The 20,540-nt window shown below is 35.2% G+C and overlaps 2 protein-coding genes across 6 annotated transcripts; one reads left to right on the top strand and one right to left on the bottom strand.

The window, feature by feature from the left end:
* The first annotated feature begins 797 nt into the window (after nt 1-797).
* rap1aa (RAP1A, member of RAS oncogene family a) lies at nt 798-6,891 on the top strand. Of its 2 annotated transcripts, none has more exons than XM_043246206.1 (8): nt 798-937; nt 2,140-2,217; nt 2,356-2,424; nt 2,523-2,579; nt 2,671-2,811; nt 5,105-5,248; nt 5,341-5,463; nt 5,827-6,891. In XM_043246206.1, the coding sequence occupies exons 2-7, from the start codon at nt 2,161-2,163 to the stop codon at nt 5,428-5,430; spliced, it is 558 nt and encodes a 185-aa protein (XP_043102141.1). In that variant the 5' UTR covers nt 798-937; nt 2,140-2,160; the 3' UTR covers nt 5,431-5,463; nt 5,827-6,891. The 2 variants fall into 2 exon arrangements, with proteins under 2 accessions (XP_043102141.1, XP_043102142.1); XM_043246207.1 differs by lacking the exon at nt 798-937 and adding an exon at nt 950-1,177.
* Nucleotides 6,729-20,506, bottom strand: inka2 (inka box actin regulator 2). 4 transcript variants are annotated; one of them, XM_043246201.1, is made up of 3 exons: nt 19,867-20,506; nt 9,106-9,171; nt 6,729-8,932 (listed from the first exon to the last, which is right to left on the bottom strand). In XM_043246201.1, exon 3 carries the CDS (start codon nt 8,891-8,893, stop codon nt 8,003-8,005), a length of 891 nt encoding a protein of 296 aa, XP_043102136.1. In that variant the 5' UTR covers nt 8,894-8,932; nt 9,106-9,171; nt 19,867-20,506; the 3' UTR covers nt 6,729-8,002. The 4 variants fall into 4 exon arrangements, with proteins under 4 accessions (XP_043102136.1, XP_043102135.1, XP_043102133.1 ...); XM_043246200.1 differs by lacking the exon at nt 19,867-20,506 and adding an exon at nt 9,648-10,321; XM_043246198.1 differs by lacking the exon at nt 9,106-9,171.
* Between the last annotated feature and the right edge of the window lie 34 nt (nt 20,507-20,540).

Here is a 20,540-nt window from a genome sequence, read left to right as displayed (position 1 = left end):
GTTACATTTTTGCGAGCAGCTAAAATTTGTGAGGTCATGTGGGGAACTGTGTTATAATAACCCTTACAAGTACAACACATTATACACTAACACTTAAGAGACAGATGTAGACGTTTTCTCTGGTTCTGAGGGACGAACACGTTTAAATTATAGATTTATTGCATCAAAATGTGTTAATATTACTAATATTACTAGTGCTCTAATGTTTTTAGCATGATTTGTAAAAATGTAACTACTCAATGATACAGCGTTTCTGGCTTTTTAATTTCATTCTGTAAATAGTTTCTTACACAGATCTGGTATTTGGGCGTTGGGTGTTGATAAGTGATCGCTGATTTCTGACAGATATCGTGATTTTTTTGTGTGTGTTTCCCTTGCTATTCTGTGCTATCCTGTCCATGGGCTTTTTTGATTGCTGTCAATTCAAGTTCAGGCGATGCAGCGTTGCCAGATATTGCTATAAAAACAAACGAAATTGTCTAAACTGAATTATGTATGAAGATATTTACCAAGTTCTGTACCTCGGTGGCCTCATAGCTGGCAATGGGCTCGACCTCAGTTCCAGGATTAGCAAAAAATGTCAGTTTTTGATGACGATCAATATTGTTAAATGTTTTGTGTGTGTGCTCACTGCTGAATAAAATATGTGCGTGTGGACAATAAGCTTACTTTTCTATTTCCTCGGCAAAACAGTGTCACATTTATGACAGCTCAAAATTAATAAAACAATTGCACGCATCAAAAGAAATAGTACCAGATTACATATTTCAGAACGATGTGTCATAAACAGGCCTAAATTAAAGTACTTATCGTTGATTGTGTCCCTTTAACTCTTTAGTGACTGTAACGTGCCAGGCCAGCCTTCCGCGCGCTGCAGTGACGTTTGCATCCGCGAGAGTGACCGGAGTCTGAGCGCGCGGCGGAGCGGCGGGACACGGTGAGTGAATTGTTAACGAATCCCCGAACCACTGCGACCCGGCACGGCCATTCAGTTACATTCACAAACTCGCGTACTACACGGCGAGCGCAGGAATTGGGAGGAAGGTCGTTCAACAAAACTTGGCGTAACAAACATGCTAAGGTGCTAGCGCGAGCTAGCAAGGCGCAGGCCGTCTGACTGAGCAGTATTACCCCACACAGCAGCGCTGCTGCCCGCCGGAGTTCACAGGAAACACCGGTGCGTTTACAGGTCACGGTCTCTCCTGCGAGAAAACAAATACATGTTCGCATGTTTACGGTGAAATATTTGATCTGTGTGAGTTAAATTAGATTACCGTGTGCTGGTTAACAAATTAAACTCTTGTGTGTTTGTATTTAACCTGCATTTTAATTCACATTTGAACTCCCAGTTTCCACATTGGCGTATAATCTCACTCGGCAAGTGACCAAAATGACCTTACAGCTGGTAGTGTAAAGGAATGTTTCGTGCAGACGGGATCTTACGGCTGAAGAGGAGATGCAGTTTTGTGTCGTTTTATAATTACAGTCCTGGTGACGCCGTAACGTTAGTGAACCGTCTAGGGATACAATGGTCATCTGTACACCTGTTGCAGTTGACCAGTTTTATCTGTACTTGTAATATTTAGTTTAATCTGATGAAATTTAAAGGTGCAATCAGAAAAAAAACTAATATAATTCACTGTTCTGGAGAATGACACAGTCTTGTGTGATTTGCTGATCTGCTTATTTACTGAACAAAATGGGATCTTAGGAGGGTTGGGTAGGATGAAAAGGCAGTCATTCTTATCCTCCAGCTACTACAATGATTCAGTCAAGTCCAGTTGAAAAGTTTTCCTCATTCACAAAGATGTTTTATTATTTGATATGCTTTATAATAGAGAAGTTGTTCACAGCCACAATTTTCGTTTCATGTTAACCTTCCCCATGTGGCTATAGTGACGTTGCTTTAAGGTAAACTAGTTGATCAGTTTATTTAAAGTTTTTTTTTATTTATTTATTTTTTTAAATCTAGTTGTATACCTAGTAAGCCGTGAAAATCTTCAAAAAAGCGTTATAAATAATGAACATTTTAAATACAAACAATTAAGGTTCTAGAAACCTCAGAGTCTAAACCAAAACCGTTTTAACCGTCAAACCTTGCACTGATGTGTGTGCGCATCCTGTGATTGAATCTTACAGGCCTCAACAGAGAGACCCACCATGCGTGAATATAAGCTTGTGGTCCTGGGCTCTGGAGGCGTGGGGAAGTCTGCACTGGTAACTTCAGCATTTTTAAAGTCTACACATTATTGTATTCTAAATGGGCGTTCTACACAGTATTTGTAGTGTTTTACTCTCTAGTAGAATTTATTCAGTTCTTTTTTTGGGATTGAACGAGATTCTGTTCTTTTACAGACAGTTCAGTTTGTACAGGGAATATTTGTTGAAAAATATGATCCCACAATAGAAGACTCGTATAGAAAGGTAAGTGAATAATTTTGGTATTGCTGAATTACCACAACATATAGGAAAATGCATTAGTGCAGTACTGAAATCTTCTGTTTGTTTTGTTTTTTTTAAAGCAAGTTGAGGTTGATGGGCAGCAGTGTATGCTAGAGATCCTGGACACTGCTGGCACAGTGAGTTTAATATGATGCATGAACTCAGCTGGCCAATTAGTTAGCCAGTCTTCAATGTGTACTCAATAGGTTATTGATTGTTTGCTTACAGGAGCAGTTCACAGCGATGAGGGACCTGTACATGAAGAATGGGCAGGGTTTCGCTCTGGTTTACTCCATCACAGCACAGTCCACCTTTAATGACCTGCAGGACCTACGAGAGCAGATTCTGAGAGTGAAGGACACAGAGGATGTGAGTCACTTTGATTTAACTTTCACTAATTCATTAACTATATTGTTATTTATGATGCTTATTGTTTAAATAATATATATATATTTTTTATTTTGAACTGTCATCAGCTATAGCAAGGCAATACAGATAAAGCATAAAACAGATTTGATTATACTGAGGCAAGAGCTTCGAGACAAACTTGCAGAAGCTGTTTTCACCAGAAAGCCTACACTATTCATTTAGAGCTCACAAGGTATCTGTCTGGCATAGTTAATTATGTAGTTGTCATCCGAGTTTGAAGTTTATCAACCGATCGGGAGGCGAGAATTCAGTGAATGTCTCACATTACCATGTAGTCCAGATAATAATATAAATTTTGTTCATATGTGTTATATAAAAGGCACTGAAATGTGTTGCTTTTGATACCGTGCAGAGTGCTCATTGCTGCTGTTCTCAGAGGCGACTGCACAAGTTGTAAATTGAAACAAAATAAAATGCAAACACGCCTCTTCCTTTAATATAAAATCACTTATGAATGCATTTGGTTTTAATGGGTCAAGTAAAAAAACATCCTCCTCTACCACCTGAGTATTATATTCTACTTGCAATCTTTAAGCAAAGCTGCGTGATCTGAAGAATTTGTTCTAGCCTACAATTGATGAATATGTCTAACTGTTGCATAAAAAAATTCTATATGAATTCCATGTCAGTAAATTAAGCTCAAATTACTACTCAAATGGATGTGATGTCATATTTGTTTCACCAAATGCAGTTTAAAATGCACACATTGGATCCGGATCACTTTTAAGAGAAATGTAAGCATGCTGTCCAAATAATCGGAATTGGTCATAAAGACATGCAGTTTAAATAATGTTGAATAACATTATTGTTTCTCCCTTTAAGCCTCACCTTCTGAAACGGGTTTACTACCAAGCTCATTGTCTTAAAAAAAAAAAGCAAGGCGTGCTCTGATTGGCCAGCTGTCCAGTCCAGTGAGTTTTGATTGTCCGAATCCCACAAGAGTTTGTCGGTCAAAGGTTATCATAACATGATGCCGTTTCCCAGTGCCATGACATCAAAACAATAAAACACATTACAAATGAGGCATTTGTTGCATCCAGTGGAGACATAATTGATACTACTATAAGAATACTGACTGTAATTGAATGCGTTGCATCCTGCCTCGTAAACATAACACCATGTCTACATTCGTGATCAGGGAAACGACAAGTGACAATAATATTTGTGTTTGGAACAGTATTGTAAATACAACTTAATCACTGATTTCTAGTCGTGTCCTCTTTTGGACACACAAAAAAAAAGTAGTTTCACTTTAACAGTGACACACAGCGTGTCCAGCACTACAGTTTATGAAAACACACTTTGTGATGTCACCACGTGTTTGTGCATGCATTAGAAAGAGAGCCTGGAAGCACCAATAGCCAAAATTAATATACTTTCAAACATACTGAAAAACTAACATGTTAAGCATAAAAATATTTAAAACGGCTAGTTCATCTATTCGGATTTAAAACATTTGCAATGAGAAGGAGAAGCTTCATTTGTGGTGCTAAGGTGAAATAGAAGGGCAATTTGATAATAAAATGCAAGCACGCCTCTTCCTTTAATATAAAATCACTTATGAATGCATTTGGTTTTAATGGGTCGAGTAAAAAAACATCCTTATCTACCATCTGAGTATTATATTCTATTTGCAATCTTTAAGCAAAGCTGCGTGATCTGAAGAATTTTACACAATTTTACACAATCAATACACACAGTCTATCGCCAAAACTGGTCCTGTGTCACATTTAGTCCAATCATAGCAAAACAGAATTTTTAGCAGCCATTTTCTTCAGTCTTCACATGATCTAAGATGTTGGTAATCAAGGAAAATTTCTTGTTATTGTAAGTGTTGAAACAGTTGCTCTGCTGAATGTTTATTGTGAATATTGTGATGCATCTTTGAATAGAAATAGATTCTTTGAATAGAATGTTCCAAATAAAAACCCTTGTAGCATTATATACAACTTGTATACCATTTCTGTGTTAATGCATCCTTGCTTAATAAAATCATTCATTTCTTTTGTAATCTGTAAATTGGCCACAAAACTTTGAATGGTAAGGCAAACATGAATCTGTGTTACATGAGCACAGGATATAATTTTTTTTCCTCTAAATCTTTTTAAATCAAATCATGCTAAAATTCAAACCACGAATGATGAACTCTCAGTGAGTTTCTTATGCAAGATGGATACAAACACAGTGCACACAATCATCGTATGTCTCTCTCTCTCTCTCTCTGTTTGTATAGGTGCCAATGATCTTGGTTGGAAATAAGTGTGATTTAGAGGATGAGAGGGTTGTTGGGAAAGAGCAGGGTCAGAATCTTGCTCGTCAGTGGAGTAATTGTGCCTTTCTAGAATCTTCTGCCAAATCAAAGATCAACGTCAATGAGGTGAGTCGCAGTTTTAAAAAAAAGCACATGCACCAGGTCACCTAATGGCAGCCTTCTAATAGAAGTCCTTTGTGTTTTTGTCTGTGTATCAGATCTTTTATGACCTGGTAAGACAGATAAACAGAAAGACGCCGGTGGAGAAGAAGAGAGCAAAAAAGAAGTCAAACTGCATCCTGCTGTAACACAGCTGCATCGCCGCAGCAGCTCTGAGCCAGGTAGTTGATCAGGTCGTTAGGAATCAGTACTTTTGTTAAGAACCCCTTTTATCCATGATCAATGATAAAGATTTCACCCTGTGTTTTTATTCATTTATATTTTGCATCAGCGATATCTACTAGGAATCCACAAAATACCATGTGCATGTTAAAAAAAAATCAGAAAAAATTGTGATTCTCATATCATGACCCATTTAATGTCTTCTTAATGGTTTTATTTTCATATTGTTGCGCCATTAAACAACAGCACCATTGGAGCATTAGCATTTTGCATTTAGGACAAGACTTGTATGTCTTTTTGGTTAAGCATCTCTTGAGATAGATGACATTTATTTTTTTCTCTGCCTTTCTCATTGTTTTCAGATTGCCGAAATGAAGAACTGTTGCCCAGCTGGCCATTCCTGTTCCTCTCTACAGTTATTGGCCAAACAATTAGTGAGGCTGAACACCAGACTCCTCAACAAATACACAGACTTGACAGAAAAAGAGAGATGCAGCCTCTGCCTTTTCTTCCAGAGCAGTCTTGACTATTTTCTTCCCCCTTTTTCTTGATTACTGTTTTGTTTCCTGAAAGAAATTCCACACTAAGGATCTTTGTCTGGAGCAGAAGCTCCACCTGTGACTTGGCAATGGGGGGTTAGACAGTCTGGGAGAAAGTTGAGGACTTTCTCTGTGTGTCCTACAGAGAGAATGGGGACATTTCAAAAACATGCTCATGTTTGTAAAATGGTCAGATCTTTCTTTTTTCCCCCATAATGTTTGGACTATCACTAATCATTTGTACAGAGAAGCAGCTGTGCCCTTCATCAAAACATTTTCTGAGTGACTCACTGCTTTCATTTTGCCCATAATATGCTTAGATTCTTATTTTCTTTTATCTAAACAAACTGTGAAAAAGTCCTTTTTTCTTTTGGTGGTAAGGTTAAAATAAGAAATTTGGATATGTCTATCTTGAAGGTAAAAATATATCATACTGAAGCCAATGCATTTGTTTTTTTCACAATCAAAATTAGATTAATTTTCCAGCTTTTAAAGTTAATTACATTTTAGTAACCTATTTTCTTCCTTTTTTTCCCTTGGTTGTATTTTGCGGTAGGCTGTAGCTCAGCCTGGGATAAATATCAACCATTTTGTGCCTGAGCAGGAGAAGAATGAAATCAGATCTATAATGCAGAGATGACTTCTCCTCCAATAACCGCTAAACCAATAATCAATAGTCAGTCCTTGACACTTCATTTGCCAAGTTAAATCAGTCTTGATGTGTCAAATATTTTACTTTGGTTTTCATTGTTCTGCTCTGGTTTTGCTGAGCATTTCAAACAAAGTGTCTGGCTGGCTTTTGATTTATTTTTAAAGTAATGTGTGCTTAGTTTTTTTTTTTTTTTTTTTTTTTTTTGGACATAGATTTAAATAAATGTATTTCATATTGATGCAGTGTTTTGCGCATTTCTACATGACCATTCATCACCAACGTAGACCATTTATAGAGAAATGTTTTTTAGCTGTGGTTCACTTTATGTACTTTCAAATATAGCACAAAGCCATATGAATAACTCCACTTATATTCTTACATTTTTCTATAAGGCTCTTTGCAGATATGGAATGCAACAAACGGGTGATTTGTGATTGATGCCCACTAGATTATATGCTGCATTTAAAAGCAAAAAAGTTAAATTAATAAATATTAATTACTAGGTATGACAAAAGCAGATATTTCTGATGCATTAGACTTTAATGGAATATCCTGTTCCCTTTTAAAATGTAGTTTTATAGGATTTTTTTTTTTTGTAAGTATCCCAAGTATGTATCCCAAGCCCAAAGGCATATATTTATATCTATTACAAATAAGACACTGATTAAAAAAAGGCAGGCATTTGCATTTGCTCAGTTTTCATTTGTTTGCATAGCAGTATAGCATCATTGCATAGTTTTTCTGATCAGTAGAAAGCAGGTTTATGCTTACAAAGCTAAGACATGAGTAAGACATTTGTGAAAAAGCAGCAGTCAGGATTTTTTCATAGAATGATTGACAGTTAGGCCTAAACCTAAACAGATGGATACAAACATCAGCAGAAACGGCATTAGGCTCTCAAGGGACCGCACAGAAACAGCAGGGCAACGTAATGTGACTGAATTAATATTAATATTTTCCTGTTTTCCTCGCTTTGCCATGCTCACAAAAAAACCCCAAAACAACAAAAACATACAAATGCATTCCAGAAATGTTTAGCTAACATATCTTTGGAATCAATAGCTTCTGCAGTGCTACTCCTCAACAGGACAATACTACCTCAACATCGCAATATGTAGTGAATGGTGTTTATCGCTTAACTTTTACGGTTCACTTCACATTTAGCTGTGATACCATGATGAAGTGATAGAAATTAATGTTTTTATTGTTCTGAAATCAGGTTGTATTTATAGTTCACGATATAATAATTTTGTTTAGACCACTATTATGTTTTCGACTGGAATGTGAGATGTTGCAATAACGAGGAGCTGACCAGGTGCGCATCGGCGTCTTCCATGTAGAATTATATCAGACCCACACAGCTGAGCTGTAATCAAACACAGATGGATGCTTCTCTACAATCTCCACCCATCCTCTTTCTTTCAAACCCTCTGAGCCCTGATAAGCCACGCCCTGTTGTTGGGTGGGTGTGGTTTTCTTCTTCATTCCTCTTGTTCTCACCCAGAATGGCTTGCGGGCTTCCGATTTTGGCTTTCTGCATGTGATCTTTGGTTGTTTACAGACATCCATTGCCTCGCTTTCCTGGTGGTGCCGTGGCTGAACGCGGCGTAGGACCCTTTTGAAGATGCTAGCTGTTAGTGAGAGTTTCCTGGAGAGGTCTTGAGAGTGACTGCTAGATGATGACTCTGAAAGTGAATCTTTAAGACTCGAGTCGTTCTGCTCCACACCAGCCGTCTGGCCTCCAACGTCAGGCAGGTCTAGCCAGTTCCCGACCAAATCGGCAAACACATTGTCGCCCAGTACCAATGGCTGTCTGTTTCTACTGTGGTTCATCAAAGCAGCTGTCCAATCACTGGAGTCTTCAATGTCATACGAAGAGAAATTGTTGGTGGCTGTGTCTTCCTGAGAGGAAAAAGAGGAAGAAGTACTTAGACTTCCTCCGTAAACCCTCCTGGGTTGGTGTATCCTGGAAATATGGCGGTTGTCTGCTGGAGAACTAGTGAGGAACGAAGACGGTTCCATGGTAAGCTCAGTCTTGAAACATTCTTGTGAAAGGATTTCTTCTGGATTTCGTGTTTGGTTCAGGTGGGTTATTTTTGAACTGTAGTTTATCTGATCAAACATTGCGTGAGTGTATGAAGAGGCCTGGTTAGTTTTGCTGGATAACTCCAGCTCCTCCAGTGCGGTCTGGACCTGCAAGAGTTTGAGCTCCTGGAGAGCGCCGATCACAGAATTCATCGGAGCTTGGAGACCCTCATCCGGCTGCCACAAAGAATCCTATAATGGAAAAGGCAAAAGAGCAATTACTCTGACATCATAAAGTAATTATCAGTAAAATCGGTTGTGACTGATGAATAACGCTTATCTCACACTCACTTCACAGTAATTATCAAAAATCAATACTGCATCAAGCAGTCTGCATTTTCTGCTTAGTGTGTCATCGCAGATACCTGGCTCAGCGTCAGAAGAGAATGCAGATGTTTTTGTCCTTGTCACAGCCTCCAGTGAATTGCTTACTAGGAGGATTAAGACAATTTTCTTTAAAACTACTGCTTTGAAACTTCCCCAAAAAGAGAAAAAGTCCTTGAGGTCTTTCTATATACCAAAGAATCCTCATGGTTTACACATATTCACTGAGCATCAAACCAGCATGTTATAATTATTTCCGAGAAATCATGTTATTTTTTTTTTGACATTTACGAATATATAAAGTTGCAAGCATATCTACAAATTTTAAAAATAAAATATGTTTCTTTTAATGAATGACCTAGACAGAAAAGCATAATGCATGTCTTTATAAATAGTTATGAGCCAAAATCTTTATATCAACTTGATATCCCATACTGTAAGGAGTATTTACTTAGTTGCTTGTATTATTTATTATATTAAATAATTAGTTGTATTGATTAGCATTTGTTACAGTTGAATACATCTCTGCGCTACAAATATGCCCTTTTCCTTCTATTACTAAATAAAACCACTGTCATCTTACCTTCTTTCTCCCTGCAGTCTCTGCGTTTCCCTGTCTTTCTTTCACTCGTCTTACTCCCTGTTTTCTGTTCCTTCTGTCCCTTACAACTGTGATCGATCACCAGCCAGTCTGAGCACAGCAGCACACCACTGATGCATTTCTACAGTAGTGTTGTGTCTCAAGGCATGATGGGAGATGTAGGAGCTCATGGGCATATGGGGGGTGAAATGACTAGACCGTGAGTCATGGGCGAACAGTTGCGGCATGTATTTTCCTGAATTGGTCATAAACGCAGGTGTAGGGAAACGTAGAGCTTAGCTTGTATTTGACCTGAAACATTACATTCATTGTGAGTGGGACATTCACATAGGATGCTTTATTGGTTGCTTATGTAGGCAGTAAAGCCATAACGTTATCATAAAAGTAATTTTATAACGAGAATTAAGTTTTTAAAGTTTAAAAGAGGCAAATATATCACTATATAGCTTATCTTAGCTTAACTTGCCCTGTTATGGCATGTTCACCATTTTGTCAGATTTAGCCGTAGGTCATATTTGTCATTTTGTGATGTGACTGATTTCTCCTGAATCACTTTCCGGTGGGATGTGCTCAGAGAGGGAGCACTGACCCCACCAGCAAGTGATTGATATCATGAGTAACACGCTTGTGGCTCCGTTTCCTCAAAGAAAGAAAGAAAGAAAGAAAGAAAGAAAGAAAGAAGAGATGAAAGAAAGAAAGAAAGATAGAAAGAAGGGATGCAGGAAAGAAAGAAAGAAGGGATGAAAGAAAGAAAGAAAGAAGGGATGAAGGAAAGAAAGAAAGAAAGAAAGGAGTAGTAAGAGTAGTATGTGTAGTAAGAGTAGTGTAGTAGGAGTAGTATGCGTAGTAGGAGTAGTATGTGTAGTAGGAGTAGTATGTGTAGTATGTGTAGTAGGAGTAGTGTAGTATGTGTAGTATGTGTAGTAGGAGTAGTAAGAGTAGTATGTGTAGTAGGAGTAGTAGGAGTAGTATGTGTAGTATGTGTAGTAGGAGTAGTATGTGTAGTAAGCGTAGTATGTGTAGTATGTGTAGTAAGAGTAGTAAGAGTAGTGTAGTATGTGTAAGTATGTGTAGTATGTGTAGTGGTAGTAGTAGTAAGAGTAGTAAGAGTAGTAAGAGTAATATGTGTAGTAGGAGTAGTTTTTCTACAGGAAGGGATGAAAGAAAGAAAGAAAGAAGGGATGAAAGAAAGAAAGAAAGAAGAAAATAAAAAGAAAGAAAGAAGGGATGAAAAAAAGAAAGAAAGAAAGAAGGGATGAAAAAAAGAAAGGATGAAAGAAAAAAAGAAAGAAAGATAGATTTCTTTTTTTTTCATCCCTTCTTTCTTTTTTCATCCCTTCTTTCTTTCTTTCATCCCTTCTTTCTTTCTTTTCTTTCATCCTTCTTTCTTTCTTTTTTTCTTTCATCCCTTCTTTCTTTCTTTCTTTTCTTTTTCTTTCATCCCTTTCTTTCTTTCTTTCTTTCTTTCCTTCATCCCTTCTTTCTTTCTTTCTTTCTTTCTTTCTTTCTTTTTCTTTCTATCTTTCTTTCATCCCTTCTTCTTTTTTTTTTTCTTTCTTTCTTTTTATCCCTTCTTTCTTTTTTTCTTTCTTTTTCTTTCTTTCTTTCTTTCATCCCTTCTTTCTTTCTTTAATTCTTTCTTTCATCCCTTCTTTCTTTCTTTCTTTCTTTCTTTCTTTCTTTCATCCCTTCTTTCTTTCTTTTTTATTTTCTTCTTTCTTTCTTTCTTTCATCCTTTCCTGTAGAAAAACTACTCCTACTACACATACTACACATACTACACTACACATACTACACATACTACACATACTACACATACTACACATACTACTCCTACTACACATACTACATATACTACACTACTCTTACTACACATACTACTCTTACTACACATACTACTCCTACTACACATACTACTCTTACTACTCCTACTACACATACTACACATACTACTCTTACTACTCTTACTACTACTGCCACTACACATACTACACATACTACACTACTCTTACTACTCTTACTACACATACTACACATACTACACATACTACTCTTACTACACATACTACTACCACTACACATACTACATATACTACACTACTCTTACTACACATACTACTCCTACTACACATACTACTCCTACTACACATACTACTCTTACTACACTACTCTTACTACACATACTACTCCTACTACGCATACTACTCTTACTACTCCTACTACACATACTACTCCTTTCTTTCTATCTTTCTTTTTTCTTCTTTCTTTCTTTTTTCTTTCATCCCTTCTTTCTTTCTTTAATCCCTTCTTTCTTTTTTTCTTTCTTTTTTCATCCCTTCTTTCTTTTTTCATCCTTTCTTTCATCCCTTCTTTCTTTCTTTTTTTCATCCCTTCTTTCTTTCTATCTTTCTTTCTTTTTTCTTTCATCCTTCTTTCTTTCTTTTTCTTTCATCCCTTCTTTCTTTCTTTCTTTTTCTTTCATCCCTTCTTTCTTTCTTTCTTTTTTCTTTCATCCCTTCTTTCTTTCTTTCTTTCTTTCTATCTTTCTTTCATCCCTTCTTTCTTTCTTTCATCCCTTCTTTCTTTCTTTTTTTTCTTTCATCCCTTCTTTCTTTTTTTCTTTCTTTTTTATCCCTTCTTTCTTTCTTTCTTTCTTTCTTTCTTTCTTTCTTTCTTTCTTTCTTTCTTTCTTTCTTTCTTTCATCCCTTCTTTCTTTCCACCTACATATATGTAGTTTTCCTTGCAGCAGCAGCACAGCCTGTATAAGTACTATGAATCTAGATGATGTGTGTGGAAGCGGTGATGTGTATTTGACAAAGAAAAAGATTTGTTTTCCATGTTACTATCATTTTGAATGTTCCCTTTCTTTTTTCTTTCATCCCTTCTTTCTTTCTTTTTTCATCCCTTGTTTCTTTTTCTTTTTTCTTCCTTTCTTTCTTGCTTTCTTACTTTCTTTTTTCTTTCATCCCTTCTTTCTTTCTTTCTTTTTTCTTTCATCCCTTCTTTCTTTTTTCTTTCTTTTTTATCCCTTCTTTCTTTCTTTTTTCTTTCATCCCTTCTTTTTTTTTTCTTTCTTTCTTTCTTTCTTTCTTTCATCCTTTCATCCCTTCTTTCTTTCTTTTTTCTTTCATCCCTTCTTTCTTTCTTTCTATCTTTCTTTCTTTCTTTCATCCCTTCTTGTAGAAAAACTACTCCTACTACACATACTACTACTACACATACTACTCTTACTACTCTTACTACTACTACACATACTACACATACTACTACTACTACACATACTACACTACTCCTACTACACATACTACACATACTACTCTTACTACACATACTACACATACTACTCTTACTACACATACTACACATACTACTCTTACTACTCCTACTACACATACTACACATACTACACATACTACACATACTACTCCTACTACACATACTACTCTTACTACTCCTACTACACATACTACTCCTACTACACATACTACTCTTACTACACTTTTTCTTTCATCCCTTCTTTCTTTTTTCTTTCATCCCTTCTTTCTTTCTTTCTTTCTTTCATCCCTTTTTTCTTTCATTCCTTCATTCTTTTTATCTTTCTTTCTTTTCTTTCATCCCTTCTTTCTTTCTATTTTCTTTCATCCCTTCTTTCTTTTTTTCTTTCTTTCATCCTTTTTTTTTTTTTCTTTCTTTTTTATCCCTTCTTTCTTTCTTTCTTTCTTTCTTTCTTTCTTTCTTTCTTTCTTTCTTTCTTTCTTTCTTTCATCCCTTCTTTCTTTCCACCTACATATATGTAGTTTTCCTTGCAGCAGCAGCACAGCCTGTATAAGTACTATGAATCTAGATGATGTGTGTGGAAGCGGTGATGTGTATTTGACAAAGAAAAAGATTTGTTTTCCATGTTACTATCATTTTGAATGTTCCCCTTTCTTTTTCTTTCATCCCTTCTTTCTTTCTTTTTTTTCTTTCTTTCTTTTTTCATCCCTTCTTTCTTTCTTTCTCTTATTTCTTTCTTCCTTTCTTTCTTTCTTTCTTTCTTTTTTCTTTCATCCCTTCTTTCTTTCTTTTTTCTTTCATCCCTTCTTTCTTTCTTTCTTTCTTTCATCCATTCTTTCTTTTTTCATCCCTTCTTTCTTTTTTTCATCCTTTCTTTCATCCCCTCTTTCTTTCTTTCATCCCTTCTTTCTTTTTTCTTTCATCCCTTCATCCCTTCTTTCTTTCTTTTTTATCCCTTCTTTCTTTCTTTCTTTCTTTCTTTTTTTTTTTTTTTTTTTTTTTTCTTTCATCCCTTCTTTCTTTCTTTCTTTTTCATCCCTTCTTTCTTCTTTCATCCCTTCTTTCTTCTTTCATCCCTTCTTTCTTTTTTTCTTTCTTTTTCATCCCTTCTTTTTTTTTTCATCCTTTCTTTCTTTCATCCCCTCTTTCTTTCTTTCTTTTTCTTTCTTTCATCCCTTCTTTATTTCTCTTTCGTTCATCCTTTTTTTCTTTCTTTCTATCTTTCTTTCATCCCTTTCTTTTCATCCCATCTTTCTTTCTTTCATCCCCTTGCTTTCTTTCTTTTTTCATCCCTTCTTTCTTTCTTTCTTTCTTTTTTCTTTCATCCTTCTTTTTCTTCCATCCCTTCTTTCTTTCTTTCTATCTTTCTTTCTTTCTTTTTTCTTTCTTTTTTCATCCCTTCTTTCTTTCTATCTTTCTTTCTTTCTTTTTTCTTTCATCCTTCTTTCTTTCTTTTTCTTTCATCCCTTCTTTCTTTCTTTCTCTTTCATTCATCCCTTCTTTCTTTCTTTCTATCTTTTTCTTTCATCCCTTCTTTCTTTCTTTCTCTTTCGTTCATCCCTTCTTTCTTTCTTTCTATCTTTTTTCTTTCATCCTTCTTTTTCTTTCATCCCTTCTTTCTTTCTTTCTTTCTTTTTCTTTCTTTCATCCCTTCTTTCTTTCTTTCTTTCATTCTTTCTTTCTTTTTTCTTTCTTTTTTCATCCCTTCTTTCTTTCTATCTTTCTTTCTTTCTTTTTTCTTTCATCCTTCTTTCTTTTTTTTCTTTCTTTCTTTCATCCCTTCTTTCTTCTTTCATCCCTTCTTTCTTTCTTTCTTTCTTTCTTTCTTTCTTTCATCCCTTCTTTCTTTCCAACGAAAGAGAAATAAAGAAAGAAGGGATGAAAGAAAGAAAAAACGGATGAAAGAAAGAAAGAAAGAAAGAAGGGATAAAAAAGAAAGAAAAAAGGATGAAAGAAAGAAAGAAGGGATGAAAGAAAAAAGGATGAAAGAAAGAAAGAAGGGATGAAAGAAAAAAGAAAGAAAGAAGGGATAAAAAACAAAGAAAGAAAGAAGGGATGAAAGAAAATAGAAAGAAAGAAGGGATGAAAGAATAGAAAGAAAGATAAAAAGAAAGAAGGAATAAAAGAAAAAAGGGATGAAAGAAAGAAAGAAGGGATGAAAGAAAAAAGAAAAAAGAAAGAAGGGATGAAAGAAAAAGTGTAGTAAGAGTAGTATGTGTAGTAGGAGTAGTATGTGTAGTAGGAGTAGTAAGAGTAGTATGTGTAGTATGTGTAGTAGGAGTAGTAAGAGTAGTATGTGTAGTAGGAGTAGTATGTGTAGTAAGAGTAGTATGTGTAGTAGGAGTAGTGTAGTATGTGTAGTAGGAGTAGTAAGAGTAGTAGGAGTAGTAAGAGTAGTATGTGTAGTATGTGTAGTAAGAGTAGTATGTGTAGTATGTGTAGTAAGAGTAGTAGTGTGTAGTAGGAGTAGTATGTGTAGTAGGAGTAGTAAGAGTAGTATGTGTAGTAGGAGTAGTAAGAGTAGTATGTGTAGTAGGAGTAGTATGTGTAGTAGGAGTAGTATGTGTAGTATGTGTAGTAGGAGTAGTATGTGTAGTATGTGTAGTAAGAGTAGTATGTGTAGTAGGAGTAGTGTAGTATGTGTAGTAGGAGTAGTAAGAGTAGTATGTGTAGTAAGAGTAGTATGTGTAGTATGTGTAGTAAGAGTAGTGTAGTATGTGTAGTATGTGTAGTAGTAGTAAGAGTAGTAAGAGTAGTAGGAGTAGTTTTTCTACAAGAAGGGATGAAAGAAAGAAAGAAAGAAAGATAGAAAGAAAGAAAGAAGGGATGAAAGAAGGTATAAAAAAGGAAAAAGAAAGAAAGGATGAAAGAAAAAAGAAAGAAAGAAGGGATGAAAGAAAAAAGAAAGGAAGCAAGAAAGAAAGGAAGAAAAAAGAAAAAGAAAGAAGGGATGAAAAAAGAAAGAAAGAAAGAAGGGATGAAAGAAAAAAGAAAGGGAACATTCAAAATGATAGTAACATGGAAAACAAATCTTTTTCTTTGTCAAATACACATCACCGCTTCCACACACATCATCTAGATTCATAGTACTTATACAGGCTGTGCTGCTGCTGCAAGGAAAACTACATATATGTAGGTGGAAAGAAAGAAGGGATGAAAGAAAGAAAGAAAGAAAGAAAGACAGAAGGGATAAAAAAGAAAGAAAGAAAGAAAAAAAGAAAGAAGAGATGAAAGAAAATAGAAAGAAAGAAAGAAGGGATGAAAGAAAAGAAAGAAAGATAAAAAGAATGAAGGAATGAAAGAAAAAAGGGATGAAAGAAAGAAAGAAAGAAAGAAAGAAGGGATGAAAGAAAAAAGAAAGAAGGGATGAAAGAAAAAGAAAGAAAGAAGGATGAAAGAAAAAAGAAAGATAGAAAGAAAGAAGGGATGAAAAAAGAAAGAAAAAAGAAAGAATGAAAGAAAGATAGAAAGAAAGAAAGAAAGAAAGAAGGGATGAAAGAAAAAGAAAGAAAGAAAGAAAGAAGGGATGGAAGAAAAAGAAGGATGAAAGAAAAAAGAAAGAAAGAAAGAAAGAAGGGATGAAAAAAGAAAGAAAGCAAGAAGGGATGAAAGAAAGAAAGAAAGATTGAAAGAAAGAAAAAAGGGATGAACGAAAGAGAAATAAAGAAGGGATGAAAGAAAGAAAAAACGGATGAAAGAAAGAAAGAACGAAAGAAAGAAGGGATGAAAGAAGAAAGAAGGGATGAAAGAAGAAGGGATGAAAGAAAAAAGAAAGAAAGAAAGAAGGGATGAAAGAAAAAGAAAAAAGGAAGGAAGAAAGAAAGAAAGAAAGAAAGAAAGAAGGGATAAAAAAGAAAGAAAGAAGGGATGAAGGGATGAAAGAAAAAAGAAAGAAAGAAGGGATGAAAGAAAGAAAGAAAGAAAGAAAGAAAGAAAGAAAGAAAGAAAGAAGGGATGAAAGAAAGAAAGAAAGAAGGGATGAAAGAAAAAAGAAAGAAAGAAGGGATGAAAGAAAAAAGAAAGAAAGGAAGAAAGGAAGAAAGAAAGAAAGAAAGGAAGAAATAAGAGAAAGAAAAAGAAGGGATGAAAAAAGAAAGAAAGAAAAAAAAGAAAGAAAGAAGGGATGAAAGAAAAAAGAAAGGGAACATTCAAAATGATAGTAACATGGAAAACAAATCTTTTTCTTTGTCAAATACACATCACCGCTTCCACACACATCATCTAGATTCATAGTACTTATACAGGCTGTGCTGCTGCTGCAAGGAAAACTACATATATGTAGGTGGAAAGAAAGAAGGGATGAAAGAAAGAAAGAAAGAAAGAAAGAAAGAAAGAAAGAAAGAAAGAAGGGATAAAAAAGAAAGAAAGAAAAAAAGGATGAAAGAAAGAAAAAAAGAAAGAAGGGATGAAAGAAAATAGAAAGAAAGAAAGAAGGGATGAAAGAAAAGAAAGATAAAAAGAATGAAGGAATGAAAGAAAAAAGGGATGAAAGAAAGAAAGAAAGAAAGAAGGGATGAAAGAAAAAAGAAAGAAGGGATGAAAGAAAAAGTGTAGTAAGAGTAGTATGTGTAGTAGGAGTAGTATGTGTAGTAGGAGTAGTAAGAGTAGTATGTGTAGTAGGAGTAGTAAGAGTAGTATGTGTAGTAGGAGTAGTATGTGTAGTATGTGTAGTAAGAGTAGTATGTGTAGTAGGAGTAGTAAGAGTAGTAAGAGTAGTATGTGTAGTATGTGTAGTAAGAGTAGTATGTGTAGTAGGAGTAGTGTAGTATGTGTAGTAAGAGTAGTAAGAGTAGTATGTGTAGTAAGAGTAGTATGTGTAGTATGTGTAGTAGGAGTAGTGTAGTATGTGTAGTAGTAGTATGTGTAGTATGTGTAGTAGTAGTAAGAGTAGTATGTGTAGTAGTAGTATGTGTAGTAGGAGTAGTTTTTCTACAAGAAGGGATGAAAGAAAGAAAGATAGAAAGAAAGAAAGAAAGAAGGGATGAAAGAAAAAAGAAAGAAAGAAGGGATGAAAGAAGGGATGAAAGAAAAAGAAAGAAAGAAAGAAAGAAGGGATGAAAAAAGAAAGAAAAAAGAATGAAAGAAAGATAGAAAGAAAGAAAGAAAGAAAGATAGAAGGGATGAAAGAAAAAGAAAGAAAGAAGGGATGAAAGAAAAAGAAGGATGAAAGAAAAAAGAAAGAAAGAAAGAAGGGATGAAAAAGAAAGAAGGGATGAAAGAAAGATAGAAAGAAAGAAAGAAAGAAGAGATGAAAGAAAGAAAGAAAGAAAGAAAGAAAGGATAAAAGAAAGAAAGATAGAAAGAAAGAAAGAAGGGATGAAGGAAAGAAAGAAAGATAGAAAGAAAGGATGAAAAAAAGAAAGAAGGGGTGAAAGAAAGAATGGATGAAAGAAAAAATAAATAAAGAAGGGATGAAAGAAAAAAGAAAGAAAGAAAGATAGAAAAAAAGAAGGGATGAAAGAAAAAAGAAAGAAAGGATGAAAGAAGGGATAAAAACGAAAGAAAGAAAGAAAGAAAGAAAGAAAGAAGGGATGAAAGAAAAAAGAAAGAAGGGATGAAAGAAAAAAGAAAGAAAGAAAGAAAGAAGGGATAAAAAGAAAGAAGGGATGAAGGGATGAAAGAAAAAGAAAGAAAGAAGGGATAAAAAAGAAAGAAGGGATGAAGGGATGAAAGAAAAAAGAAAGAAAGAAGGGATAAAAAAGAAAGAAGGGATGAAGGGTTGAAAGAAAAAAGAAAGAAAGAAAGAAGGGATGAAAAAAGAAAGAAGGGATGAAAGAAAAAGAAAGGAAGAAAGCAAGAAAGAAAGAAAGGAAGAAAAAGAAAGAAAGAAAGAAGGGATGAAAGAAAGAAGGGATGAAGGAAAGAAAGAAAGAAAGGAAGAAAAAAGAAAAAGAAAGAAAGAAGGGATGAAAAAGAAAGAAAGATAGAAAGAAAGGATAAAGGAAAGAAAGAAAGAAAGAAAGAAAGAAAGACAGAAAGAAAGAAGGGATGAAAGAAAAAAAAAGAAAGAAAAGAAGGGATGAAAGAAAAAGAAAGAAAGAAAGAAGGGATGAAAGAAAAAGAAAGAAGGGATGAAAGAAAAAAGAAAGGAAGAAAGCAAGAAAGAAAGGAAGAAAAAAGAAAAAGAAAGAAAGGATGAAAAAAGAAAAAGAAAGAAAGAAAGAAGGGATGAAAGAAGGGATGAAAGAAAGAAAGATAGAAAGAAAGAAGGGATGAAGGAAAGAAAGGAAGAAAAAAGAAAGAAAGAAGGGATGAAAAAAGAAAGAAAGAAAGAAGGGATGAAAGAAAGAAAGAAAGAAAGAAAGAAAGAAAGAACCCAGCTGAAAATATGAGAAGAACTGTCAGAATAGATTTATCTTGATAATGTCAGCTCATTCTTATAGAGGGGTATGTAATTAATTAGGTTGAATAGCTGTCAGTCCTTAATTTTAAGTACACAAATAAGTATTAGCAGTTTAGGTCAACCAATTACCAAGCGATGCTTAATTCAGTTCAGTCTGTGGTGTGAAAAGGTCACATTAGCAATTAAAGAAAAACACTTCAGAAGCAAAACACGGTCAGGTCAAAATGCCTGAATAATTTTTGGTCTCGAATTAATAAAATCTGCTGTTCTCCGTTATAGATCAGTAAACGTGTTTTAATCTGATAACGACCTGCACTTTAAAAAACAACAACAAAACAAACAAACGATACAGAAGGGCGAGTACCGGCCAATCATCGGCCTCCTTTTCAAAACAACCTCAGCCAATCAGGTTGCACCTTTTCTCCAGCACCCGACAACATCAGCACACTTTCGCAGAGAAAGGTGCGGTATAATTCAAAATCGTACTAATTATTAGCTGTGCACATCCGAGAAGAGTATTGCAATAAAAACTCCACACCTGTCCCGTAAAAGACGAAGAGAGAGAAACAGGAAAATCTCACCAGTTTTAGACGCCGAAGGTTGCTGTCCATGTCACCGGGATCCGTTTGGTCTCCACGCCTGACTTCTGAATGATAAAATACTGTATTAACTAAACCCGTCGATTCATTCAAATCGCAGTTCTTTTGATGTCTCTGTCCGCCGAGTTCTTGGGTTTCTTCCGCTTTGGTGTCTAATGGCCAGTCGTGAGATATGAGGAGTAATGTTTGCTAATATAATATTCCTCGTCTAACCTCTCGCGCTGATTAAATATTCAGACGACATTACAGCCGAAAAAGTACAGTCAAGTCACTCAAGTGGTGTCACGTAACTTTAGGCTGAATTGAGGGGAAAGTTCCTGAACAGGGTTTACTAACGGCTGGTCGTCAACTAAACGGGTCACGCTTTCTCGCCAGTGGTCAGTTCAAGATGAATGGAGGGTCCGTGCATAACAATAGAGCTACGATTGTACAGCTTTAACTCAGATTTTAAGCTGCACTACTGGACATTGGAAAGGGAAGAGATTTAGTCCATTTATAAACGTTTAAAATATGTAACAGAACTGAAAAATACTAATAATACAGAAATGAATTGATGTCCTCAGAAAGCAGCAGATGTTAAAATTGTCTTTGAACGTACTGGGAATACTTTCAGACGACTTGTAATTACAGTGCATGGCAGGGAATGTATTGTATAT

The sequence above is a fragment of the Puntigrus tetrazona genome, chromosome 8, assembly GCF_018831695.1.
Source record: "Puntigrus tetrazona isolate hp1 chromosome 8, ASM1883169v1, whole genome shotgun sequence".
Taxonomy (NCBI): Eukaryota; Metazoa; Chordata; class Actinopteri; order Cypriniformes; family Cyprinidae; genus Puntigrus; species Puntigrus tetrazona.
Note: the sequence above shows the minus strand (reverse complement) of the source record. Positions and strands in the feature narration are given on the sequence as shown.